This window comes from Scophthalmus maximus, chromosome 2, assembly GCF_022379125.1.
Source record: "Scophthalmus maximus strain ysfricsl-2021 chromosome 2, ASM2237912v1, whole genome shotgun sequence".
NCBI lineage: Eukaryota > Metazoa > Chordata > Actinopteri > Pleuronectiformes > Scophthalmidae > Scophthalmus > Scophthalmus maximus.
Genome location: NC_061516.1, coordinates 8,029,732 through 8,054,659, shown reverse-complemented (window position 1 = coordinate 8,054,659; position 24,928 = coordinate 8,029,732). Strand labels below are relative to the sequence as shown.

Sequence of the window (24,928 nt, the reverse complement as noted above, 5' to 3'; positions counted from 1 at the left end):
CAGCCCTTTAAATGCATTTGTCTTTATTTACGAAAAAAGCAAATGGAAGAAGAAGCAGCGCTGCTAAAAATAATTGTGTATAATGTAATATCCTGTTGAAAAGCACAATATTACAGAGTATGGAAGGAGAGACCAAACATGTATACTAATTTCCGTTGAAACCTGACTGACCACTGCAGCAAATGAAACGGTTTTGAAATGAGTGTCTGGAAGAAGCAGGTGAAATTTGCTGCAGTATTTTGTCCGACACACTCAGAGGGAGAGAGACAATAGACTGGTCTGAAGGGAACTGAGAGAGAGAACACTGATACGATCTCTTAATCTCTCAGACAATGAAAGCCTTTAGTGGCAGCAGTAAATAATACCGCAGCAGTGTAATCATACAGTATATCATTTATTGACGGCAGCTTTTTTTTTGGTCAGTGACACAACACGAGAAACACGAGCGGCGATGTGACCATCTGTTATTTTTCTAATGGTTCTAGCTTGTTGTTTTCCATCAGTGGCTTCATACTCATTTTCCTTGTCCTCTAATGGCTCATGGCGACTCCAGTCTCCAGTCTCATGTCTGCAGCGGTCAGTAATACTTACTAAAGCAGTCCAGGCCCTGGCAATGTTGGCGCCCCAGGCAAGATTTTGGATCGGCGCCCCCCGACCCTAGGGCGTTTACAGTATGACAAAGCCAACCCGTTATTTACAAATACAAATCACTACGTGCAATGCAAAAAAAATTAACATTTTACGAGATCTTAGTTTTGCAATATATAAATATATCAATGATGTATTAATGACGCATTATAAATAATTCAAGAAACTTTTGAGAACTGTTAAGAATAATATCATCCTTTTTCGAATAATTTTGCAGCTGCAACTCAAGGCAAGGCAAGTTTATTTGTATAGCACACTTCAACAACAAGGCAATTTAAAGTGCTTCACATAAAACATTAAAAGCAATTGGGAAGAAACAGATAAAATCACATTAAAATATAATGATAATTAAGAATTAAAACGTGTAAAAGGAGAAAAAGACAGGTGATAAAAGTTACAGTGCAGTACAAGAAATCCATCCATCATCTACCGCTTTCTCCAATTAAGGGTCGCGGGCTTCATTCAAAAACAACATAGACCATCGTTCCTCACTGACTTTTGAAACAACACGTTCAGCTCTGCGGCAAAGAAGAAAGTTTGCAGAATATCAAGGCAACGAGAGGAGGAATTCAGCTGTTGTATAATGTCCTCCAACTTTTATATGGTTGATCGGACAAAATTGTTTCATGGCAAATATATTGTTGCTCGCACTTAGGTCATGTTGTTGCTCGCACAGATTTCCTGCTCTCCGCCTCAACTCTTCTTCTCCTCGCACTCGCACTTCTTCTGTGCGCTCTCGACTTGTCTGCTTACGGATGTCTGCTGCGCGCTTGGATTTTTGAGCGAATGGCCGGCCAACATTATTTTATTTTAACGGTGCTATTGCTGGACTGGAACTAGCTTTTTGTGATATTGTTTCATTTGACCATGCATTCTAACTCCATAATCCCTGCCAGTGTACAATGTATGTATGGCTGATGATCAAGCACCCTGTGGCCGGGCTTTCATCACTGATGAAGTGGCCCCATAAGGTGCATTATAGATTTAGAGACTGATGATCCTTATCTCTTTGAAATAATCCAGCGTCAGTTTCAGGTTCAAGGTGTACTCAATAATTCAGAGCTTTGAAATATAGAGTTGATCAAACCAAAACATCATCCTCTCACTATTTGTTCAGCAGTGCCTCTGTCAGTCAAACACTTACAGGTCTCCTAGATGACAAGACCCGTGACAGATGACAGACGTTAGTGTCAGCTCTCTCGGCCCCAGCGTCTGGAGAAGCATGGATTAAAAATGTGATATTATGGAGCTCACATTGTTTATCGTAGTGTTGTTTTGCTGTGACTCTACTTAACACCCCTATTAGATGCCTTTGGAGAAAACAGTAAGCGAGGCTGTTTATCCAAGATGTGCAGATACCCATGCAGACATCAGGATTTAGAGAGTAAACAAGGCCGACAGATTTCTGCATGAGTCACTCAAAGTGTGCCCTACGGTGAGCTGGAGGAGCGACGCTTCATGAGATGAATGAGTCTGAAGCAGAAGCGTTTATTGCAGTTTTCTGTTTTTTACATCAAGGACAGAGGTGATGAGCAACACAGACAAGTCACCAAGTTAACATGCGCCCCAAAATCTGAGCTTGAAACAAGGGCATACACTACATATACTCATTAAGTCTTATGTGGCTCTAACTAACAAGAAGGTGCTTCTGTACATTTGTGATATGTGAGACTATTCTACTGTACAATTACTGCTTAAAGAAAAGGGACTAGTAAGCTTTGTCTCTGCCTATAAGAGCACCAGCATGCTTGGAGCATTGCTTGGTTGTTATCAGTACGGCACCACCATCGGGCCTGGACGATGAGAGGCCCGCTGAAAAAGACTGCACAGACTTATGAACAGAAGAAAACTAGATGAGAGAAATAAATCTAAACGTGGATTTTTCATTATCTTACCCAACTATACACAGGCATATGTGCATGTTGTATTAATAAACTGATGGACGGAGCATGTTGATGAGGCGTCAGGTCTCAATGTTGTTTCAGGACGTGCTGTCGATGAATGTCGATAGACGTCGTAGATCACGTTTTGCCCTTTTGAACTTCAGAAGCTCTTTGCCTCCTTAATGTGTGATGCTTTTGTAAATATAAAATGGATTATATCGTATCTCGGCAGTTAATGCGGCCTGTCCTACTTCAGGCAGCTTTCGAGACGTAATGGAATTAGACACAGTGGCAAAGCTGAAAATTCACAAAATGAAGAGGGGTGTCGGAACGGGCTGTGGGGTCTGTGTTTGTTGATTTGTGCCTATTTCTTTTTTTCCGACTAACCAACCATCCATCCATCCATCCAGTAATGCCCCCTGCTGCCCACACACTCTCCATCTTTCGTTATAATGTCACACACACACACACTCAGGCTGCCCACTGATGCTCTCTCTCCTACGAGGGCATGCTGTTCACCGCCTCAGTCGGCCCTGATGAGGTATTATTCTCCATCACTGACTGTTTCGTGGCTATCGCCTCTGGTAGATGGAATGGGTAATGATAACGCCCACACATACTCATCACGTAACAGACCATGTGATGGCAAGAATGAAAAAAAACAACAACTAGGTGTCCCTGTAGCTTAAGCACTTTTTTTTTTTGTATCTGACAGCATGGAAAGCTGTCATGTTTGGTGACATCATCTCCATTTGAGGATTCAGAATGAACACCAGGCGCCGAGAGGCATATTCTTATTTATTGTTGTTATTATTTCCTTTCCTCACGTCACGGATGATGTTGATGCTAAAGCAGCTGGATGTTTCAGCCGTGTTTGCTCACAACCGAAAGCCCCGTGACCCTGATTTCATCTGACTGAAACAGTGGGTGAGGTGGCGGTGGAGAAATGCACTCTGCGATCAGTTTGAATCAGCATGCGTCCAGTCATCTCAACGGCTAACAACACATGCCTGTATTTATTTCCCTGTGCTCTTCAGCTGTGAGACTGTGGATCGATGTGAGGGTTAGTGACTCGTGGCACCGGTTGAACGTCTAACCTCTTCCTGTCTACTTTTTTTTGTTGTTGTGTGTTTTTATGAATCATCTTCGAAAGAAAGTTAAAATATATATATATATATATATATATATATATATATATATATATATATATATATATATATATATATATATATATTGTATCACTAGTGGTATAAACCAAAGAAATTCCCAACTCACAGTTTAACTTTGACCTTTGGCCCCAAAACATTCGAGGTGGTCCTGAGATAATGTGTTCTTCAGAATGGTTCAGAGAGCCACATGCATCCGGGACTGAATTTTCAGCAGGGGGAGGGGGCTGCCCCATATACGTGCAGCGTACATGCATCTTTAATTAATGTGAACTTTGCTTGGGAATAAGTTCTGTAACATTGCGGCTCGGAAAAAATGTCAGTCAGCATCACTCAAACAACCGACCGCAATACAAAGCAGTACGAACAAATGTATTGTGGCTTCTCGAGGGGCGTGGCTTACAGAAGACGGACTTCTGGCCGAGCGTTCTTGGACATTGATGTAATTTTTTCATGTTCATTTGTCGTTATGTGTTCTAATTCATGTTCTGTTTTTTTTTGTTCATTCATACAAAAACCTCTGGTGGTGACACCATGGGTAAAAAGCCTGGTTGGGTTTGAATCGCTTACTGCCCCTTTAAGCGGAAGTGAAACGTCCCTCATCTCCAGCTGTGGCTGTCTCCACACTCTCAACAAAGACTCGATTGTTGGCTAGTTGGATATTCCGTTCGTAGCTGAATTGCAATTATTCCGCCGTTAATGCTAATGCTATTTTCAGCGCTAGTCATTGCTGCTGTGGCCAGTGGGGCTGCAGGCAGATATTGTTTTCATCTATGTCATCGACAACAACAACAACCTTTTATCGACTGTGACTGCTGGGCTTACTAGGCATCCGTAAAGAGGAGTTCTAAAAAATAAATCAGTCCCACAAGTAATAATTATATTTAATTTATTTTGAATTTTTTCTGTTCTGACATATTCTAGACACAACTGTAAAAAAAAATTGTTTCTTAAATTTTATCTTAAAATTTTTACGTTTCAGGTAATCGCCAAATGAAAGATGCAGGGGCTACAGCCATCACTAGGGGGGCTGCAGTGATGGACAGCCATGTCTTTTGTTGGAGGTGGCCGATATTATATTGGCCAGTGTGTTCTTGAGAAATGACACGATGGCACGATGGCACAGTTCTTCCATCCATTCATCCATTATCTATACCACTTATCCTTTTAGGGTCATAGAGGGTCATTAGAGCCCATCCCAGCTCACAGATCATATATGTAACTCTTGAAGGTTTTAACACACCCCAGTTATTAGTTCTTCTTTTTTAGTTTTTACTGTTTGTTCGTATTTAAAGAAACCCCAAATACTAATTTTGGAAACTACAGTTACTGCTGTTTTTGGCCAAGGCTTTGTTACCCACAATCCGGGTGCTTGAAGGGATCTGTAGTCCGAGCTCCCATCGCCTCCTCTTCCCAGCAGCATCAGCCATCCCTTGTTTCGGCCTGGAGTTGCGGATGCTGTCAAGCAGCACTGCCAGTTGACTCATTTACTGACAGAGGGGCTGGCGGCCAACACACTGTCAACACTTCGCCTCTCTCTCTCTCTCTCCCTCTGTCTCCTGCTGTTCTTCCTGCCTCTCTCCTTCCCATCATTCTTTCTTATTCATCCCCCTACTTCTCCCCTTCTCTCACCCCATGTCCTCTCTCACTCAGCTCTCCTCTTTCGCTCCCTCGCGCTCAGTTTCACTCTCATCCAGCATCTCCCCTATCCCTCTCTATCTCCCCTCCCCTCTTACTCCCTTACTCCCTCCCCTTTCTCTTTCTCTCTCTGTTTCTCTCTCTCTCTCATTTATCGTTCTCCCACTCCAGAAGCTCTGACACACACAGTCACACACACACACACACACACACACACACGCACGCACACACGCACACACCCTCAGAAAGCCTGTACAGCTACAGCAGCCAGCCAGTCGGTTCATTCATCATTCATTTTGCCAGCGTGAGAGACTCATACATCAGGCAGGACCGTGCCCCGTGTTTGGCGACGACCAGCAAGGCTACAGAAGAGGAACCAGTAGAAGCAAAAGACAAAGTGGTGAAGTAAGCAGAGACCAGTCAGTGTTGCGTGGCGGCAGCAGGGCGGCAGAATGACTCTCTACCTGAGCAAACAGCAGCGCTGCTTTGCGGACCTTGATGAAAGGGGGGAATGTGGAGAAGTGCCAAGTTCCTTCAGCTGGCAACATCAGCACCCCATCAATCAACACCAGCATCTCCCGTGCCAGCGGTACCATTACCCGTCCGTCCCTGGCGGTGCCACCCTTCCCCGAAAGGGGGGTCGGATGGCCGGGTGGCGCTCGGACAGCGCGTCCTCCAGGAGCCCAGGCCGCTTGGCGGCACTTAGAGCTAAGGGGCGGAGCTGTGACCTGTGGCCCTCTGAGTTCGGCTGTGTTCAGAGCTGGCAGGAGCCCGATCAGGTAAATCTCCGCTACATCAGAGTGCATCAGCAGCCATGTCGACAAGCTGTCGGACAGATCTGTAGTTTGTTTATGAATTAAGATTGATTGTGATGAAGGACATTTTGCTGCTGGGCTTTCTGATGCACTTTTGATACACTTTGTCGTCACTTTGTCTGCTCCAGTACAGTCTTTCATTGATGGAGGGGTCTCTCTGTGTGAAGTCTTATCCTTTAACCAGAGATCTCAGTCCAGTGGGGTTTGGTTTCCTGTTGAGGGAGGATCTGGAAGATGCCAGACCTTCCTGTTTGAGGTCGTTAAGAGGCTATAGAGATGTTTTATTGACTGAATAACCCCAGTGATGGTCTCATATGTTTTCCTTGTTCAGTACCCGAGCTAGGTTTTTACGGTTTGTCTCTATGTCATATCATACCCGGAAATCAGTTATGAAAGCTTTTTTTGTGTAGCAACTAACAGGGAATGTTTGTCTTGTCCATAAGAACTGGTGACTTAAAGGCCTGTGTCAGTGGAAGAGATATTTCCGAGAGGTTTCACTGTCAGAGACTGTAAAGCATCAGTGTTGGGTCAGTCACATGTGCAACTCCATTGAATTCATGCATCAAAGTAGCTTAATTTGATCTGTGACTGAAGTAAGGTTTGTTTCCGTCAAAAACACTTCAACCTGTTTGTCTAATCACGAGCTGTTTTTTTGTATCACCTCATTTAAGTCAAGATAAATCCAGGACACAATGTCAGCGACATAAAAGCAAACAGAACATGACGGAGTCTTCTTTCCAAAGGAAACAGTTATATCAAATGTGGTTAGATCAAAATTAGTCAGAGACTATGAAAAATGGATGCATTCATCATAAGACATTCAATAGAAAAACGTGCTACACGAACAGCCTTGGCAACCCCACCGTGAACGGAGGAACAAATCAAAGCACAAGAGGAAAAAGGGTGGAGCTGCTCTTTTGCCAATATTTGGCAATCAAATTTTAGAGAGCATTTATTATAGACACGCCCAGTAGCTTCTGAATATAGAAAAAAAAATCTGCTAAATTTTATAGCACTGATGAAATTGATTTCACGGGGTATTGGGTCAACTTGGTCTGTTATGCATCCATCTAATCAGAAATCAGAGCAATGAGCCGAGCTCGCAATCTGCATCTGCTTGTTAGAGCAGAATCATATCTGAAAAAGGGGGATGCAAGATTCTCAAAGATATGGGCGTGGCAAGATATTTAGATGTTGTTCTGGGATTTATTTTTATCCATTTAATGATTTCTTCAGTGGGCTATTATTGTTTTCTTCTTGAAATATAGTATTAAATTTGCAAATTTTGTGAACTGATACTTGATTTGTGAGGCACATACCAACTTCAGTTTTTAAAGGTGACATATTATGCCCATATTAGTTCATACTTTTAATTTGTGTTACCACTTGAAATGTTCAGAAAAGGCATCAGTGTTCTCATACGGTCCATTCCTGCAGCTCCTCTTTGCACCCTCTGTCTAAAACGCCTGGATCTCTTTTAGCCCCGCCTCTCGATGAACCCAGTCGGCTCTGATTGGCCAACTGGCCGAGTCTGTCGCGAATTGTCAACCACTTTCAAAATGTGAAGGAAATGTCGCGCCCCTTCACCAGAGAAGTGGAGATTCTCAGGTTGGTCTTTTTTCACAGTTTGTGGACCGGCTGGCTCCACAGATTCACACATCGATGTGCACAAACACTGAAAAAGTGATTTAAAAAGAATAAAATATAATTTTTATTAGTTTTGCACCTCAAACATATCTTCATCTATTTTCATAATGCACGTTCTCGTTTTCTCGACATAGCTTATGATGAAACGGGTAGAACTTAATACAGAATGTGCGAATTGTCCTCTGGCGCACTGCCTGGCCGTCAGTTACATTAACTAGTATTGAACTGTTTTAGGTGCAGTACACAAAGCACCAGGCTTTATCACCACTGATGGCTAGGAAGTCAAACAAACATGGACTGGGACTCACATATGTTTCAGTATTTTTGCACAACCTACATCTCTTCAAACCTTTTTCATGTGCAAACAATGCCCCCAAAACATGCTTAAAAGCGATAAAGGACTAAAGGTGTTTTGGCAGTGGTGGCTCTGAGAGGGTTGTCCACTAACCAGAAGGTCGATTGGTTCGATCCCCGGCTGTAATGAAGAGTCCTTGAGCAAGACACTTGGCCCTACATTAACTGAATGATGAGTGTGCAAATGGTGGAATGTGACCTGTACTGTAAAGCTCTCTGGCTGACCGATAAGACTGCTTTATAAATACAGTCCATTTACTTATAGACCAAATTTGAAATTTGCCTTTCCCATATGTTTTTTTTTTTTTTTTTTTTTAACTTTTGTACGTACAGCAGTGTGTGGCTCTAAAGGCAGCCATTATAAGAAAGTGCACTTCTCGATAATGACTGTGTCAATATTCTATCGGTTAAAGGCTAATTGAGCATGAATCCCCTCATTACAGACATTATATATCCAAATGTCATTGTGTGGAGGTGTTTTACACTTGATTACCTTTTCAAGTACCTTCGATGTGTCAGTGAGATGTTTAGTGTAAATGTGTAAAAATGTCTAAAAGCTGTAAAACATTTGTTTCCTTTTTTAGGCGGCTTGTAGATATTATCGAGCTAAAGGGAGCAGTGTTTTCAGATGAGGTGAAACTGGAGCATTAACAACTGATCAGTAAGAGTTACCCATTAGGAGAAATACATATCGTATTAAAAACTGATGTACTGCCAAAGCAAATTACGACTGTGGATTTAATTGCCGGGGTGTGTGGTCTTTGTGCAACCATAACACGGGTGAAATTGCCTCAGGCAAGGCCAGTGGGGTGTAATGAGAGGCCGTCCATCATGGAACAGTGGCGAATGCAAGAAAGGCAAATTGCAAGTGGGCAGCCGTCAGCATTATCTATTCTCAAGCTACTGACCTAACTTAATAATGAAAGCTTGGCAATGGGCATAAACCCGCAACACAGGTACTGTACGAAGACAGAAGGAGATGTGGGGAAAATGCATTCAGACCACAGTCAAATTTGAAAGTTTAATGTCAGAATCCACTTTTTGACGACGCTTGAACCTGTTCTCATTCCTCCTGTTGATAACCGTCACAGACGCAAAGCTGATTTCTTCATTATCATTTTCCTTTGTCGAATTTGAACAGACATTTGGACCCAGATGAATCCATCAATATTATCTCTGCTGACCAGAAGTGCGGACCAGTGACCTTCTACTTTTTGAACATAGTTTCTATCACATTTTGCGTCTCCTTGCTCCTCCAGCGCAGCTCATCTGTGGCTGTGGCTCAGGACGTCGAGACGGTCGTCCACTAACCCGTAGGTCGGCAGTCCGATTCCCCGCTACCCCTAGTCTGTGTGCCGATGTGTCCTTGAGCAAGATCTTGATGTTTTGACTTCCCTGGTCGGGGCTCGAACCCGCAGCCGCGGGTGTGGGAGGCGCTAGCACGCCTCTTGAGATGCCGGGGACTGATGTTTACGAACTGCACAGACAGTTTCATGTGGTGCGTTTTGCACCATTTTTGGGGTTTTGGATTTACAGAGCCAGGGCTGCACACACAGAACCGACAGCTAGCGGACTGTGAGCAATATATTTGCCGATTTTTACAAAAAGTGTATTGGATTCAAATCCTGCAGCGTATGAATGGGTGAATGTGACTTTGAGAGGTCAATAAGACTAGAAAGGTTTTAAAAATACAGTTCATTTCCATCACACTCCCACTCTCACATTCCCCTTACTCTAACCATACCTCTAAAGCATCCACTTCTCACATTGTGTTGTTCACTATTTATTACATGAGACACCAGTGAATTATTGATACACTCCGCTGTTTTCATGAGCCACTATACATGGGGAGTTGCCGCTGAATTATTGAGCAAAACTCAACGCCAGCAAAAGACTCTGCTGAAGAAATCCAACCGGCTCGCGGGGTGACATCTCAAGCATCCAATGCTGCATCGACAGGAGTAATAGTTTACACCTTCCACATCATCCGGTCCGAGCTTTGTCATGCGTCACTTCAATTGCAATATCAGAGTAAAAATGTATAAGTGAAGACTAAACACAACACACAACGTTAAAGCACTCTGGTTTCACACAGAGAACAGTCAGTCTGTGTTTATTTGAGTGTTTGCAGAATGATATGCATGAGAAAGCGGACATGTAGGAGAACATCTGGACTGAGAGCATCAGACAGCTGCCCCCAATGAAACACTCTGCACTCAGCCCTTACTCTATGTAACACTGAACTGTGAATGTTCTTATTTTTCTTCTGTGCTGGCAGAATTATAAGCAATGATTCAATATTATACTATACTATATTATGTTATACTATAACATTATCACTGGTAGAGATAAAACAATTAAAATGGGCTAAAATGTAAAAAAAAAAGTAATATATAAATATTAGTGTTATTATTATTATACTTACAAACACAAACACACACGCACGCACACACACGCACATGCACAAACACACACACACACACCTATATCTTCTCTGTTGTATTAAGTATATGCAATGTCCCCATGCACAAAGAAGAGTTAAACATGCCATTTATGCGCTCAGCTGACTAGCCATTACTCCGCTACCACGGAGACAATGTAGAGGACGATAGTGCAGTGTGTGCGTGTGTGTGTGTGTGTGTGTGTGTGTGTGTGCGACTCTGTTATTTCCAGAACGATGCTGTAGTATAGTGAAGGCTACAGCCCTTCACTGCGTTACAGCTCACGATGTTGGCGCGCCTGGACCTGTGTGACTGCTGGGGAACTGACAGCAAGTGGTCAGCGGAGAGCGTCCAGGGACAGAAATAAGATTAATGACCGACCCTCCTGACCTACAATCCCATTATTTAGGCTGCCCGCTCTCCAGCATAATGAAAGGAAATTTGCTCTCGAGTCAGTTTGTTTCTTTCTCTGTTTCCATCCATCTGTAAATGGCTTTGTTTGTGTGCCTTTCTGTCTGAGAAGCGTGGCAGCATTGCAGAGGAGTGGTGTAAAAGTGGGAAATTACTTTGGTTTCAACAAACATTTCTTTGGCGCTTTAATGAGTGATTAAAAAAAAAGAAAAATCAATACGCTGCTTGTTGCCCGTGCTATTATGCCCTGTTATTTGAAGTGACAATCGAATTCTGTCTGCTCTCTCTGAGAACGGCTTCATAGAATTTGTGTCCAGGCGCGGCAAAGCCAAAGGCATCTTAATCCCTCTCATCATTCCTCTCACAACGCTATGTTTCCTTCAGTCAGTATCTGGCTTTGCAGTCCTGCACAGCCAGCAAACTCCTAATATTTCTCCCCCTGTTTGATTCACAGAGTCAGTCCGTCTTGCTGTCGCTGTCTAAGTCTGTGATGTTCGGGTTCACACGCAATTCAAACTCGCCCATATAAGTAATTCACATGAATGGGAATGCCTCAGTATTAAGCTGAGAGAGGTTCTTCAACTTCGACTTCTTCAACCCACAAACCAAGGGACATTACTGTTAAATGTTGAATCGAGGAATTGGGTGCAATAACTTATGCTGAATGTTCAATAGAACAACCTTTTTCTTAAAATGATGTGCTGGAGAGCAATAATAAGCCAGTGTCCAATTCTAATTTTAAAATGATGAGGTTTAATTGTCTTCATGGGGTTGAGAAGAGTGCAGAAATTTTACTGACTCTTCATCAAACCTTTTAACAAATCAGGAAAAAAGAGATTTAAGGACACTCTGTTCTTAAGCGTACACTAAAAAGTTATTTGTAAAATATCCCATAGTCTGCATTAAATCTACATTATTTTGTATTCTCTAATCTGCAAAAAATGCTGTTTAATTAATTTGAGCTCAATGGGAGAGAATCAGACCGAGTGTGAAAATCTGTCGATGGAATTACTTTGGTGATAGGCATACTCCATTATTCATTTGACTTGAAGATGATGATGACTCGTGGTAATTAACCTTTGGAGTGTGTGGTCTCCCTCAAGCTAAGTAATCATGGGGCCATTTTTATTATTCAGTTTCATGTGACTTGCTGAAGTGGCCTGTGGATTGCTTTTTGTTTGATGGTTTGTTTGGTTTGTTGGTCTTTGAATTATTTTGTTTGGTCTCTATCTTATCTTGTAGTAGATGCTTGTTGCTGAGGTTTATTTCAACTGATCAGCTGCACATGGAACAAAACTATGATTCATTAATTTTCTCTTGAATTGTTATTGATGACTCAGATCTCCAAATGCTGCAAAATTTAAAACCACCTGCCCGATATTGTGTGTCCCATCACGCTGCCAAAACAACTCCGCCCAGTCGAGACATGAACTCCACAAGACCCCCGAAGATGCCGTGTGGTATTAGGGGCAGCCTCGATAGATCAGACTTGTTTTTCCAGGCCATCTTGCAGATGCTTCTTCGGACTGACATCTGGGGAATTTTCAAGCCAACTCAACACCTTGAAAATGTCATCATGTCGCTCACACCATTCCTGGGCAGTTTTTGCAGTGTGGCAGAGCAAGATATCCTGCTGAAAGTGGCCACTGCAACCGGGGCATACCGTTGCCCAGAAGCGGTGTAGCTGATCTGCAATAGTGTTTAGGTAGAGGGTATGTGTCACTGTAACATCCACATGCACCAAACCATCCACATCATTTGAAATAGAACATGATTCATCGGACCGCGCCACTTTCCTCCATTGCTCATGTGCCCATTGAAGGCACTGTTGTGGTGAACAATGGTCAGTGTGGGCACTGTTTTGTGTTTTCTGTCAAAGCCGGCGTTAAGGTTTTCAGCAATTTGTGCCACAGTAGCTCCGCTGTGGGAGTGGACCACAAGGGCTAGGTTTCACACCACCTGTTGCCGGTTTACCGCTTGTCCTTTCTTGGACCAACCTTTGCGCAGCCTGGTTTCCTGGGTGTGTCTAAATGGACTGATTGGACAGTTTATAAGGGCACAGGACAAAAACCAAGCCATGAAGTGTAAGGAACTCTCTGTCGACCTCCATGATAAAACTGTAGCTGGCCATACACTTCTGGTAGGAAGTTTACATACACACATTGTGGACATGAATGTCATGGCAATATTATGCTTTCAGTGATTTATTTTAACTGTGCCTTTTCTGGGACAGGATGAGTGTGAGAGTGTGGATCAAAAAATACAGATACACCCCATGGCTTAATAACTTGCCAAGTCCAGGGCCTCCACTGTCATTATTCTCAGTCATCATGATGGTTACAGCTGGTAGCTTTCCTGTGCTCACAGTACGACAGTTCAACAGTTGTAAATAATTATTAAGGGGGGAGCTACTTTGCCAAGTCCTTTAAGAAGACCCAAAGAGTCACCCTTAGCTGAGACGAAATTGGTTTGAATTGTCAGGAATAACCCAGTAACCGCAATGGCTCCCCAAGAAATCTTTACAGGTGTTAAGCATACAGGTGCTGGCAGCATGCTCTGGGGTTCTTCTGCTGCCAGTCAAAGGAAGGAGGACAACCTTGGAATGTTCACCCTAACCAAAAGGACAATGACCCCGAACAGACGTCAGACTGACCGTGGAGTTGGATAAAGCACGCAAACATTAAACTTTTGGAAAGGCCTCCCCAAAGTCCTGACCCTTAGCTCTATCAAAAATATGGACTGTGCTTATAAGTCAGGTCTGTGCCAGGAAACCTAACTCCCACCATAATCAATGGTCAAATATTAAATCCGAATTCTGCAAAAGGCTTGTTGATGGTTACCAAACACAGGTCCCAGAACACAGACATACCACCAAATATAACTTATTGTGATTATTGTAATGAATACATTTTGACTTTAGTGGTACTGAATGGAATTAGATGTTTTGTATGTATTTGTTTAACCTGTGTAAACATAATCTTGAGCCTGTGTCAATCGAAAAAACAACAACCAAGTTATTAAAACGTGTGCACCAAATTTTCTATTATTGATGTATATTGGACGTTCAAAGAAATCACTGAAATTCCAATATTGCTGTGACGTTCATGTTCATGATGAGTGTATGTAAACTTCTGACCACAACTGTAGCACATAACTGTACATGTGCATTAAGTGAAGTTGGTCAGGCTGAGTTTCCTGCCGATGGCATTTGGTACGTTGTCACTGGACTGATGACCGAGCTAAACATCGAATGTTTTATAGCATGGTGTCAGTCAGGTGCACAGCAGCTACAGTGACTGTGGGGCACTCTGACGCTTCATAATAGCAGATACATTTTTCTGTATGTATGGGTGTCATGATATGGCTACATATAAAAGTGGTTTGCAGTCCAGGATTTGTGACAGGATTAATCAGCTGTTCTTATCTTCACATATAATGGTGTCCAAATGTCCGCAGTGTGGGACGAATAAAGGTTTATCTTATCTCTCGTTCTTTACACAAATACACAACATAATGTGTCTATATGGTGTACTACTTGATATGCATTTGAATTCTAATTGTACACAGGGAAATCATTAGGCCTTTTCCTTTGTTATTGCCCTTGATTGTTTGAGCATTGTTCACCTTTCAAAGGAATCTGTAAATGGATCCTTCTTCTCTTGCGATTCCGCCCTTTAACCACCTGCTCAAATTCCGCCGGCCATCGGGAGAAAGCATTTTGTGTGTGCTACGTGACATTGATTTTATTTCATACTGCACCAATGTTATGAGCTGACTGTAGGTCAACCTTCCGATATAAAGCACAGAATAGAGAGCAGTGAGCACTACAGCTGAGCCATTACAAGTGCAGAGGAAAGACGTCTTAGACTTGACAGCCAGTCTTTCTCCATTGGTGTCTTTCTGTTTTCCAGCCACATTTCCACACAAGCTGCAGCTGTATATGAATCTGAAATTGCACTCACCATGCCTGTGCCGCATCTTTGAAATGTGTCCGATTTTACACATCTGAACATTACGAACTAACTACACCGCTCGTTTACCATGTTCTCGTCCTTCTGTCTTGTTCAAGTCGTTCAGCAATAATCACTCTATCTAGAGTGCTATGCACGAGAGGGGAGTATTTGTGTTGCCATCCAGCAAATGGGAGTCTGTTAAATTGTTGATGATATGAGATCAACGGGCTTGTTGCCTGAAAGTAGGCCAGTGGTGGGTCTCACCATTTCCTCCCCCTTCTCTCTCTGTCTCTCTCACAGGCCAGCCCTGCCCCAATAATCGTCAACACAGACACGTTGGAGTCAGCTCCATATGTGAGTTCGAATTTTGGTTTTTTTTCTAATGCACCCATCAGTCTTTTCCAGATCAATACCTCTGTCTGAAAGTACAATTGACTAGTAGCACACCTGAAGAAAAAAAAAAGTCGGTCCTCTCTGCTCGACTAAGGTGAGATGTATCAGTGTGTTACTTCTTTTAGTCCAAAAAATGAGGTCATAGTGCTAAAATATTGATGTTTGCCATGAATAAAAGAGCAGCATGAGACTTTCTAGACTTTTATCTCTCACGCGTTTCCGTTTTTTTACATCAAAAACAAATAAATGGAGCATTTGGTGCCATGCAGATGCTGAATTAATGATAAATACTTCCCAAACATGGATTTGGCTCCAAGTGGCGGTGTAATTTTTTCATCGTCAGAGTTGGCAGTCAACAGTTAAGGACACTTTTCTGATTTGTGAGGAATTTAAAAAAAGATCTGCCATCCAGAGAATGTCAAATTTGTTCCCTGCCTGACAACATTCAGTCACTCTTATTGAGGCATTGGAAGTGACAGAGCTTGGTCCGTAATCTGAAGAGCCAAGATCTCGTCAAAAGTAACATCAGATAAACCTTTTCACTGTCTGTGCTGGCATACACTGTTCCTGTTGTTGCCAATTTAGTCTTTGCGTCGTGATTGCTTCCGTAAATTTTGATAATAATATCCAATGCTACTCAGAAATGATGCTCAACTGGGAATATGATATGCATCTCGAGCGCGTGTGTGTCCTTCCTGCGTGAATGCATAATGACGGAAGCGCACTCTGGTAATTAATCATCTCAGTGAAATGTAGGATGAGACCAACTCCTCTGTAGCTTACCTCCATGTTGCAAATATAACTCATGTTAATTGCCTTTAGTTGCTTCCCTTGAGGTGGGGCCTATTTCACACAGAAAGCACCTGTCACTTCAGTCTCAGCATGTCGAGGCGGCCTTAAAGTTGCTGAGCATCATCCCACATGAATATAATTCAACATAGTTATACAGCAGCACCGAAATGTAGTTTTCATTTTAAAGCTAGTTTAAGTTTGAACGACCAAAAAAAAGTGAATTCCCCCCCGTAATCTTTTTTTTTACTTTTCTTCCTCAGGTCAACGGCACAGAAATTGAATATGAGTTTGAGGAAATCACTCTTGAGCGGGTGAGTATCTCCGATCCGGCAGCTGTGTTGAGAACCTGCCTGCGGTTGAGTGAATTGGTCTCCTGAAGGTTTTTGAAATGCACTGCAGAGTTGTGATAGAGGGAAGTTAAAACATTCCTGCTGCTTCACCGAAGGACCTCCCCGCAGCGCGTGGCCCAGTGAGCTGTGTACATATCTAAGGGACTTGTATATACCCACAGGCTCAGCCAAAATAACTTTTCCGCTATTTTAATGATCTTGACGACTAGATTCAACATGAAATATACACACGCCAGTTCTGAAGTCTCGTTTTACAGCTCCCCGTCACACTGTGTTTTGAGAATGATTCGTGGGCTAAAGCAGATGTGGCACAGATGTGGCATGAGCTTGTAAATGAATCTCCAAGTCACTGAGACGGCTGAGTGGCTACAGAGAGGCACAGGGTGGAAGCAGTTTTTGACACGATGAGCAAAAAAAAAGAAAAAAGAAGCCAGACCAACAGCAGAGACTGCACTGGAGCTAAGATTTAATACAGACAGTGGTCAGCCTCCAGCAATATTCCATGACCTCCGTATTTATCATCTGCCATTGGATGATGGCCAGAGGCACGGACAGGCCCGTGTCCGATCCCCCCCCCCCCCGTCACAACGGAGAGCTGAACAATGTTTTTTGGTTCAGCGTTCAAGGCAACGGGACGGCACGCTCCATAGAAAAAAAAAATTGTAATCAAGAGAAGCTGCTGCTCCCATCAGCTATCAAATTCATCAAAGCTCGACTTTCATTTTGTGATTGCATGCAGGGGATTTTATTTGCAGGGCCGACACTTCTATATACAATATTTCATAGTGAAGTCGTGATAAAGAGCCTAGTTAACTCAGGAGAGAGGCTGTGGCTGTGGCTTACCGTAGAGGCCAGGGCAATTTCATTTTTATTGCAAGCTGAAGACTCAACACCTCTGACCACTTTATAATCACACTGAGAGCAGTGACTCTAAAGTCAGACCATTAAATAATGCTTCAATATTTGATTTACTTTGAAAGAATTGCTTTTCAGCAGAATTTAAGGTCAGCATTTAGAAACGCAGTGTCTGCTGAATGCATACTTTAAAGGCACTGAGGATGCAGGCGAGGACATTTTGTAATAGTTTGCACAGTGCTCTCAAATACTACACAGAATATATATTTATCCTGCATGACCCGTGGCATACTTGATTGGGGGATACATGGAAAGAGTGATGGGGAGCTCAGCTGATTCCAAAAACTAAAATTGTTCAGTTGATGCTGATGCTCCTCAGTTTACTGTAACTAATATCAAAAAAACAAGTACAGTGTGACTTCAGGACATGTCGATCAATCTGCTTTAAAAGGACTAAATATTGACGTTTCCAAGGTGATGTCTTGTGTGAGAAAATGATTGTTACTCTACATCCAGACTGAGGACAGTTGTCCTCAAACTGTGTTGGAAATAAACAGGTGATGCTTCGGTTACTTAGACACTACAGACGGAATAAGTTTTGCCTGCTCTGTCCCTTTTGTCACTGTCTGCGTTCCATGGCCGCAGGGTAACTCAGGCTTGGGGTTCAGCATTGCCGGAGGGACCGATAACCCTCACATCGGCGATGACCCCGGCATCTTCATTACCAAGATCATCCCTGGAGGTGCTGCAGCAGAGGACGGTCGTCTGAGGTCAGTCACTTGCACTTCCCCACACTGGCAATAAGAGACAAGAGGTTTTCAGAGCCGCCAGGAAAAAACTCAATAACTCAGTTTCCCAAAATATGTCAGTAAAGAAATCTCAGAACTCTGCAGACCAGATCAGTGCTTATGAACCCACTACATCACTGGATTAAAAAATCTGTCATAGACAACATATTTGAGATACAGCATGACACAACATGTCACGTGTGATTTTTTTCTGATTTTGGACTGGATATTAAAGGACTAATACGTGAAGAAAAGTGTGGCGCTGACACAGCTTCACGGTCACCAACTTGCAATGTACAAGTTGGTGACTTGAATGTACTCCTCTACGGAGTGTAGACGATCAGTTCATGTCAAAAGGCTGCTTCGCAAGAGGAGCCAGCTCTGAACCTGCAACGCCACCGTCACTGAGCCTTGTGAAAACTCTCCTCATCAGTTTATCTTACTGACACCATAGTGACCTGGACCCTTATTCACCTCAACTGCACACATTAATTGACATTTATTTGAAGCAGGACTTTATTTATAATTCCCTCTGTCCCACACTGTTAATACAAACTCAACATTTCCTGTAAGCATTTCATATTTAAAGACCGCAAGCATTTTTGTGGACAGGACCTTTTCATTTCCCAACAGGGCTTTTATTGTGAAATATCATACAAACTGCAGTTGGCTGACACATTAACACACATACCCCCACACGGACTGAAGATTGACGACATGACAGCTCCCAAAAGTGACGTCTTGATCACCCTCCTGGTGGCTGTCTGCAGTATAGGTCATAAACCCCACATCCTCCGTGTTAGTGAATGGGACATGGACCAAATTCAAAAGTCAGTACAATGCAGAAAGATGCATTACTTGAGAAATCTATAGCCCCAGTGCATGCTGGGAGGGTTGCCATCACAAAATCAGATATCAGCCAATCTTGTGAGCCCTGATCAGGGTTTCAGCTCTCCATTCTTTTAGCATTTGTTTGAACTTTTTCTGAAAGTTATCAAGTACAAGTGACTGTCAGATGCTGGAAGGGGCGCGATATGCATGCACAGCATCAATCTCAAGCAGCTCAGAGGAAACACGCTGGGCATAAGTCACACTTAACCTAATTCATGGTCACCCACTCCGAGGTGGGCAGTAAGACTTAATGCATTATGGATGGGGGGGGGGGGGGGGGGGGGTGTAATCTCTGTGAGGAAGGAGCCCTGATGGGGATTTGTTTTTTTTCTATCATTGAAGAAGCCAGACACACTTCCTGTCACTGCTCTGTGACACTGTAGCAGCGCTCTAAGCATACTTAATGCACTGGCTTGGCTTAAGGGACCGCTTTAAGCATTTTAAGTGTTTCTCATGGAGGCTGGAGTTTTAGAGAGGTAAAGACATGTTGTTGGGACTAAACCCACAATAACGCTGCCATTTATCACAGAGTCTACAAAGTCTGATTTTACATTTAAATGTATTTTATCTTATCAGACATTTATGATGTTGATGAGTGTCATTAATATTGGCTATTCGTGGTTACTTAAACATCGGTGATGTACTGGATAATCAAGATGGACGACATGACAGCTCCCAAAAGTGAAGCCAAAACACCAGGATCGCCCCCTAGAAAAAGTGTCCTCCATCTTTACATACAGTAAGCAATATAATAGCTTCATGTATTCGTACTCTCTGAATAATGAAAATTCTAATTTATATGTAGACAATGTTAAGATCGCTGGTACTAACACAGACAGCGAGGACCCAAACACAGACTCACAAGATAAGGATGATGGTTACAGGCAGACGAGCAGGTACAGGCACAGGGAGGAGACCCCTGGTGGGCAGATGAAGAACGGCAGGGCTGAGGAGATGAAGGGGAGATGATGTGATGTTTTCGTTCTGCTCCCCTCTGTTCGTAGTGTGTGTGTGTGTGTGTGTGTGTGTGTGTGTGTGTGTGTGTGTGTGTGTGTGTGCACGCGCACTGGGTCCCAGCTGGTCCCTATGAAAACCCCCAGGAGAGTTGTGTCCTTGAGTGCCAGGACATGGGTGTTTTGGTTGACGCCTCAGGGGAATTCAAAGAAGTCTTATGCTTACTCTAATTTTCAAAGACATACATAAATACATAATATATATATATATATATATATATGACACGTGTAAATATTCACAGCATCATCGTGTGGGTGTGTGTGTGTGTGTGTGTGTGTACAGGGAGATGCAAAAACAGAACTGCTCTCTCAAATTCATAGGAGAAAGTGTCCGAGTGGACCTCAGGAAGACCACGCCCACTGACACACACACACACACACACACACACACACACACACACACACATAAACAATTCTATTGTCGCCACGACAGTACGTTATTGCGCTCACAATAAATGAATACACTTCTCTTGCCCTGGCTGTAACAACACTCACTGGCAGTCAGACTGTCAATCTTACAGTTGGAGCTCTCGCTTTGAAAACCACCACATCCGGTCTGAGAATATGAGAGAAACGGGCCTATTTTTCATTTCAGTTTTCTTGTGGTTTCATTTTTTGTTATTCAAAATAGAAACTCTAAAATGGAACCATTTTAAGGTTTCGCTCATCCCTTTTGACCATGAAAGAGCAAAACGGCTTGTTTTTCAATTTTCAATTTTGGATTTTAAAACAAAAATCAAATAACCACTCTTTTTTAATACCCGTTTCTGAAAAGAAAATCCAATGACCAAAAGAAACACGGACCCAGTGTCTCAACAAAAGTCAACATCATGTGATTTAATCCAAGCAGAAGTTTTTTGCTACTTCAGATCTACTACTGATCTAGATTTGCTACTTCAGGGCGTTATTCAACTTTGTGGCAGTTTTTGAATATTGAAGTAGGGTGAGTGCAGCTTTGTTTTTTTAATTATCATTAATTGTTATCATCACGATCGATCCCATGCTGTCGCTCTTCCAGGGTGAACGACTGTATCCTGCGGGTGAATGACGCCGACGTGTCGGAGGTTTCTCACAGTAAAGCGGTGGAGGCCTTAAAAGTCGCAGGCTCTATTGTGCGACTATATGTGCGGCGCCGCAGGCCGATGCTTGAGACCATCATTGAGATCAAACTCATCAAAGGACCAAAAGGTGGGCTCACACACACACACACACACACACACACACGTCAAGACATACAAGTCTAAATATGGTGATACTTGATGTTGACTTACTGTAAGTCACTTTGGATAAAAGCGTCTGCTAAATGAATGTAATATAATGTAGCCATATAATGTATATCACGATGCATGTCAGCATATCATGATCTCATGTTTTATGTCATGCACAACATCTGTCAGACACATAACCCAGAAACTAATCACCTGCCTTCACGCACACAAACACAACACAGGGCTTGGCTTCAGTATTGCCGGTGGAGTTGGAAACCAGCACATCCCTAGTGACAACAGCATATTTGTCACCAAAATCATCGATGGCGGGGCCGCACAGAAGGACGGCCGGCTACAGGTTGGAGACAGATTGTTAATGGTGAGTAACCGTGATCCTGTTCGTGTAACTTTAGGAGGGGATCTTTAGTGCAAGTTTTAATACACAGGCTGTTTCTAGTTGGTGTGGCCGGTTTGGATCACCTGATCTAACATTTGTTTTTTCCGTTCAAAGTTTGTTAAGTAAGGGGATGGAATATTAGAATCAAGGAGGGCACTCAGAGAAATGAGCATACCTCCACCAAGACTAACATCGTATCTCGCCACGGATCGGCCCGTTTACCCAGATCAGCTCATACATTTAATGGAGTTCAGCGAGTGAAACCAGGTTGGAGGTGTGTGACTGATAAAATAAACTTTCCAAAATGTTGTTATTCGGAAGAAGCATCTGCAGATGTGAAGTATACCTCACTAAAAAGAGATACCAAAAGACTCGTGATTAAGAATTGCTGATTTGCATACAGGTGGAAAGAGTTCAAAAGTCATCTCAAAAAGGTTAAATGATCCTCAGTCCACCAACTATATGAATGCAGACCATTGCAGCTCTGTGGCTACTCCTCAGAGAAGAGGACCTCCAGGACATCCAGGTGACCCCAAAGGTGACCTCACTGGAGCTGGTTCACATCTCTGTTCATGATTCAGCCACACACAGATCCTGTGTCCGCGGCAGGAATCTGCAGCTATTCCAAACAAACGTTACTGAGGCCTGAAGTTTGCCAAAGAAAACTTTGACACCCCACAGATGTTTTATGAACAAATGATCGAACAGCCGACCAACATGTAAACATCATCCCAGAGATGAAGGTCGGCGGAGGGAGCAGCGTGAGGAGGAAATTAATTCCTAAATCGACAACAGAATGAATGTAAAGACGTCCCAGTCAGGGCCCTTAACCCAGTGGAGCTGCTGTGGAACGAGCTCAGACAGATGTTATTCATGCCAAAGTATTTTTGACTAATTACTAAATCCAAAGGTTTACTTTCACCAGCTCTGGGAATGTTTAATGGGTGTCTTCAGTAAAGACGCAGAAGATTATAAATGCTTCTCTGTTATTAGCATACGTAGATCACATTTTATTATTTAAGAAACGCATGAATCAATGTTATAACAAAGCGATCACGTTCTTCTCGCCACTGTAGGTAACATGGACATTGTTGAAGAGATATGACGTGGAAAAACTGACATGTTCCGAAATTTTCATCTTCACACTGCTAATACACAAATACATTTGTTTAAAGACTGATATTCTAAGTCGTACCAGTATGTTGGCACTCGTTTTTCTGTGATGTCAAAGTGTAAATACAACAATACAACAAAGTAATTTAAGTCGTAAGACCACAAATGTGTAACATTTTCTGTTGATGTACTGATCCTGTGAATCATACTCAGTATATGGACTAATTCTCTCATGATGTCCTTATGGCCCCATGACATGACACTGATTGAGTTTCATGAATACCTGATATGGCATCTCTATTGGGTAAATACAATGCTTGCTGTAAGACATACTGTGGATGATTCCATAAATTAGGTTATACTTTCTACCGTAACTAGCATTGAGTTTTCAGCTGAGAAAAGTCAGCCTTAATGACAATCGAGTGATTCATTGACTGTGGCACACATTTTGAAAGCAACAAAACCTACTCTAACCGCAAGCGTCCTCATGAGGAGAGCATCCCTCTTGCTTGACCAGCACTTAATTTAATTACCTTCCTACGCTCGTCTTCTCACCCGAAGACCATCTGTCATAATCCAGTCTCCTGCAGGCAGGGAGCATGCTAGACTGATCTAGAGCGAGCAGCAGGGGAACACGGGGAAATTGCTGACTGAACACAGAAAGGCTCTCTCGTTGTGTGGACAGGTGAACAACTACAGTCTGGAGGAAGTGTCTCACGAAGAGGCCGTGGCCATTCTGAAGAACACGTCGGATGTGGTCTATCTAAAGGTGGGGAAGCCCACCAATGTCTACCTATCAGATCCCTATGGGCCTCCTGATATCACACACTGTAAGTCACTGCCTCTTGTAATTATCAGTTGACTAGTTGTCTGTCTTTATCTGCACTTCACTGTACCATACTGTAAAAGTTTGAAAGCCTCTTTGATTTACTTATTTTTACTATTTCTCTATTTTCCTCCACAGCATTTTCGCCAGCAATGGAAAATCATATCTCTTCCCCCATCAACAGTGGAACTCTGGAGTACAAGTCCGGTCTCCCCCCCATCTCCCCAGGGAGTTATTCCCCCCTCCCTAAGCACTTACTCGGGGAAGAGGATATAAACAGGTTGGATGGTTTTTCCTTCTTACGGTAAATACCTCCCTTCCTACCAGACGACTAGAACTGCAGGTAGAAAGCATGTCCCCCCCCGCTCGTCCTGTCTCCTCCTCATCACAAATGATCTGTGTTCGTGCGGCAGTTCAAACAAGCAATCAAAACTCCATGGGGAGTTATGATGCAATTTGAAAAGATCACCTGTTATTTTGGTGAAATCCCACTAATCCCAGAGTCTGTTTCCCTGCAGTGATTTTCAAAGTTCTGGGTCGATAAAAGTCGTTCCCTCGAGCTGCAACATTATATTCTCATCACATTCACTCAAACAAATAGAAGGGTCCCCCAGAATCAGCTATTTGAAAACCACTGGTCTGCCGTAGTCTGCATTATTGTGTGTTATCTGAAATAATGTGTTGTTTGGTGTCGTTGTCACCCACATCTGCTCTGACCAACAACTGTATAGTTTTACATAACAAAGCCATAGTTCCACTGTGTTTTGGTGTTGGTGGAAGGAGCCGTTGTTTAGAAGGGCTTTTGTAATGTTACTTATCGGTCGCCTCATGCCCAGCAGCAGTTCCCTCACAGGGAAATTCATTTGCACTGTGACTGGTTGAGCGTCATTTCCCGGGACATGTAGGGAAAGATTTCATTAGAAAAGTGTATCTCTATTCCCTGTGTCCGTGGTACTGATGTGGCACCGCGTGCTGTTTCACCTGTGTTTTTGTTGAGTTTTTTTGGGATGTTAGAAACCAAACATAACGAACAGAGTGTTTGACATTAGCTCAATTATTGCTCAAACCCATTGTTGGAACTCGGTGTGTCTGCTCAGGAGCTGACAAGACAAATCTTTTGTTGTATATCTTTAAAGATAAGCTTCACGCACTAGGCTGCACTGCAGCTGAATCCATGTTCATGACGCAGTACAGAAAAGAGAGGAGACGTTTGTCCGTGTGTGTGTGTGTGTGTGTGTGTGTGTGTGTGTGTGTGTTTGTGGGTAGAAGTAATTACTGACCGGTGGCATAAATCAGCTGTGAGGAATTTTAAACTATGCCAGAAAGCGTTACAGCATTTCTGAGAG

The 24,928-nt window shown here is 42.9% G+C and overlaps 1 protein-coding gene across 22 annotated transcripts in view; it reads left to right on the top strand.

The window, feature by feature from the left end:
* The window catches only part of dlg2 (discs, large homolog 2 (Drosophila)), a 179,087-nt gene that overhangs the window by 121,443 nt on the left and 32,716 nt on the right, over positions 1–24,928 (top strand). For 15 of the 22 annotated variants that reach the window (XM_035625943.2, XM_035625946.2, XM_035625941.2 and 12 more), the window contains 7 exons: positions 15,257–15,310; positions 16,402–16,452; positions 17,992–18,116; positions 21,057–21,226; positions 21,489–21,625; positions 23,442–23,586; positions 23,721–23,886. In XM_035625943.2, the coding sequence (XP_035481836.1) occupies positions 15,257–15,310; positions 16,402–16,452; positions 17,992–18,116; positions 21,057–21,226; positions 21,489–21,625; positions 23,442–23,586; positions 23,721–23,886 (848 nt within the window). Of the gene's footprint in view, positions 1–5,605; positions 6,115–15,256; positions 15,311–16,401; positions 16,453–17,991; positions 18,117–21,056; positions 21,227–21,488; positions 21,626–23,441; positions 23,587–23,720; positions 23,887–24,928 lie in introns of those variants that run through there. The other 7 variants (XM_035625944.2, XM_035625951.2, XM_035625953.2 and 4 more) reach the window with 2 other exon arrangements.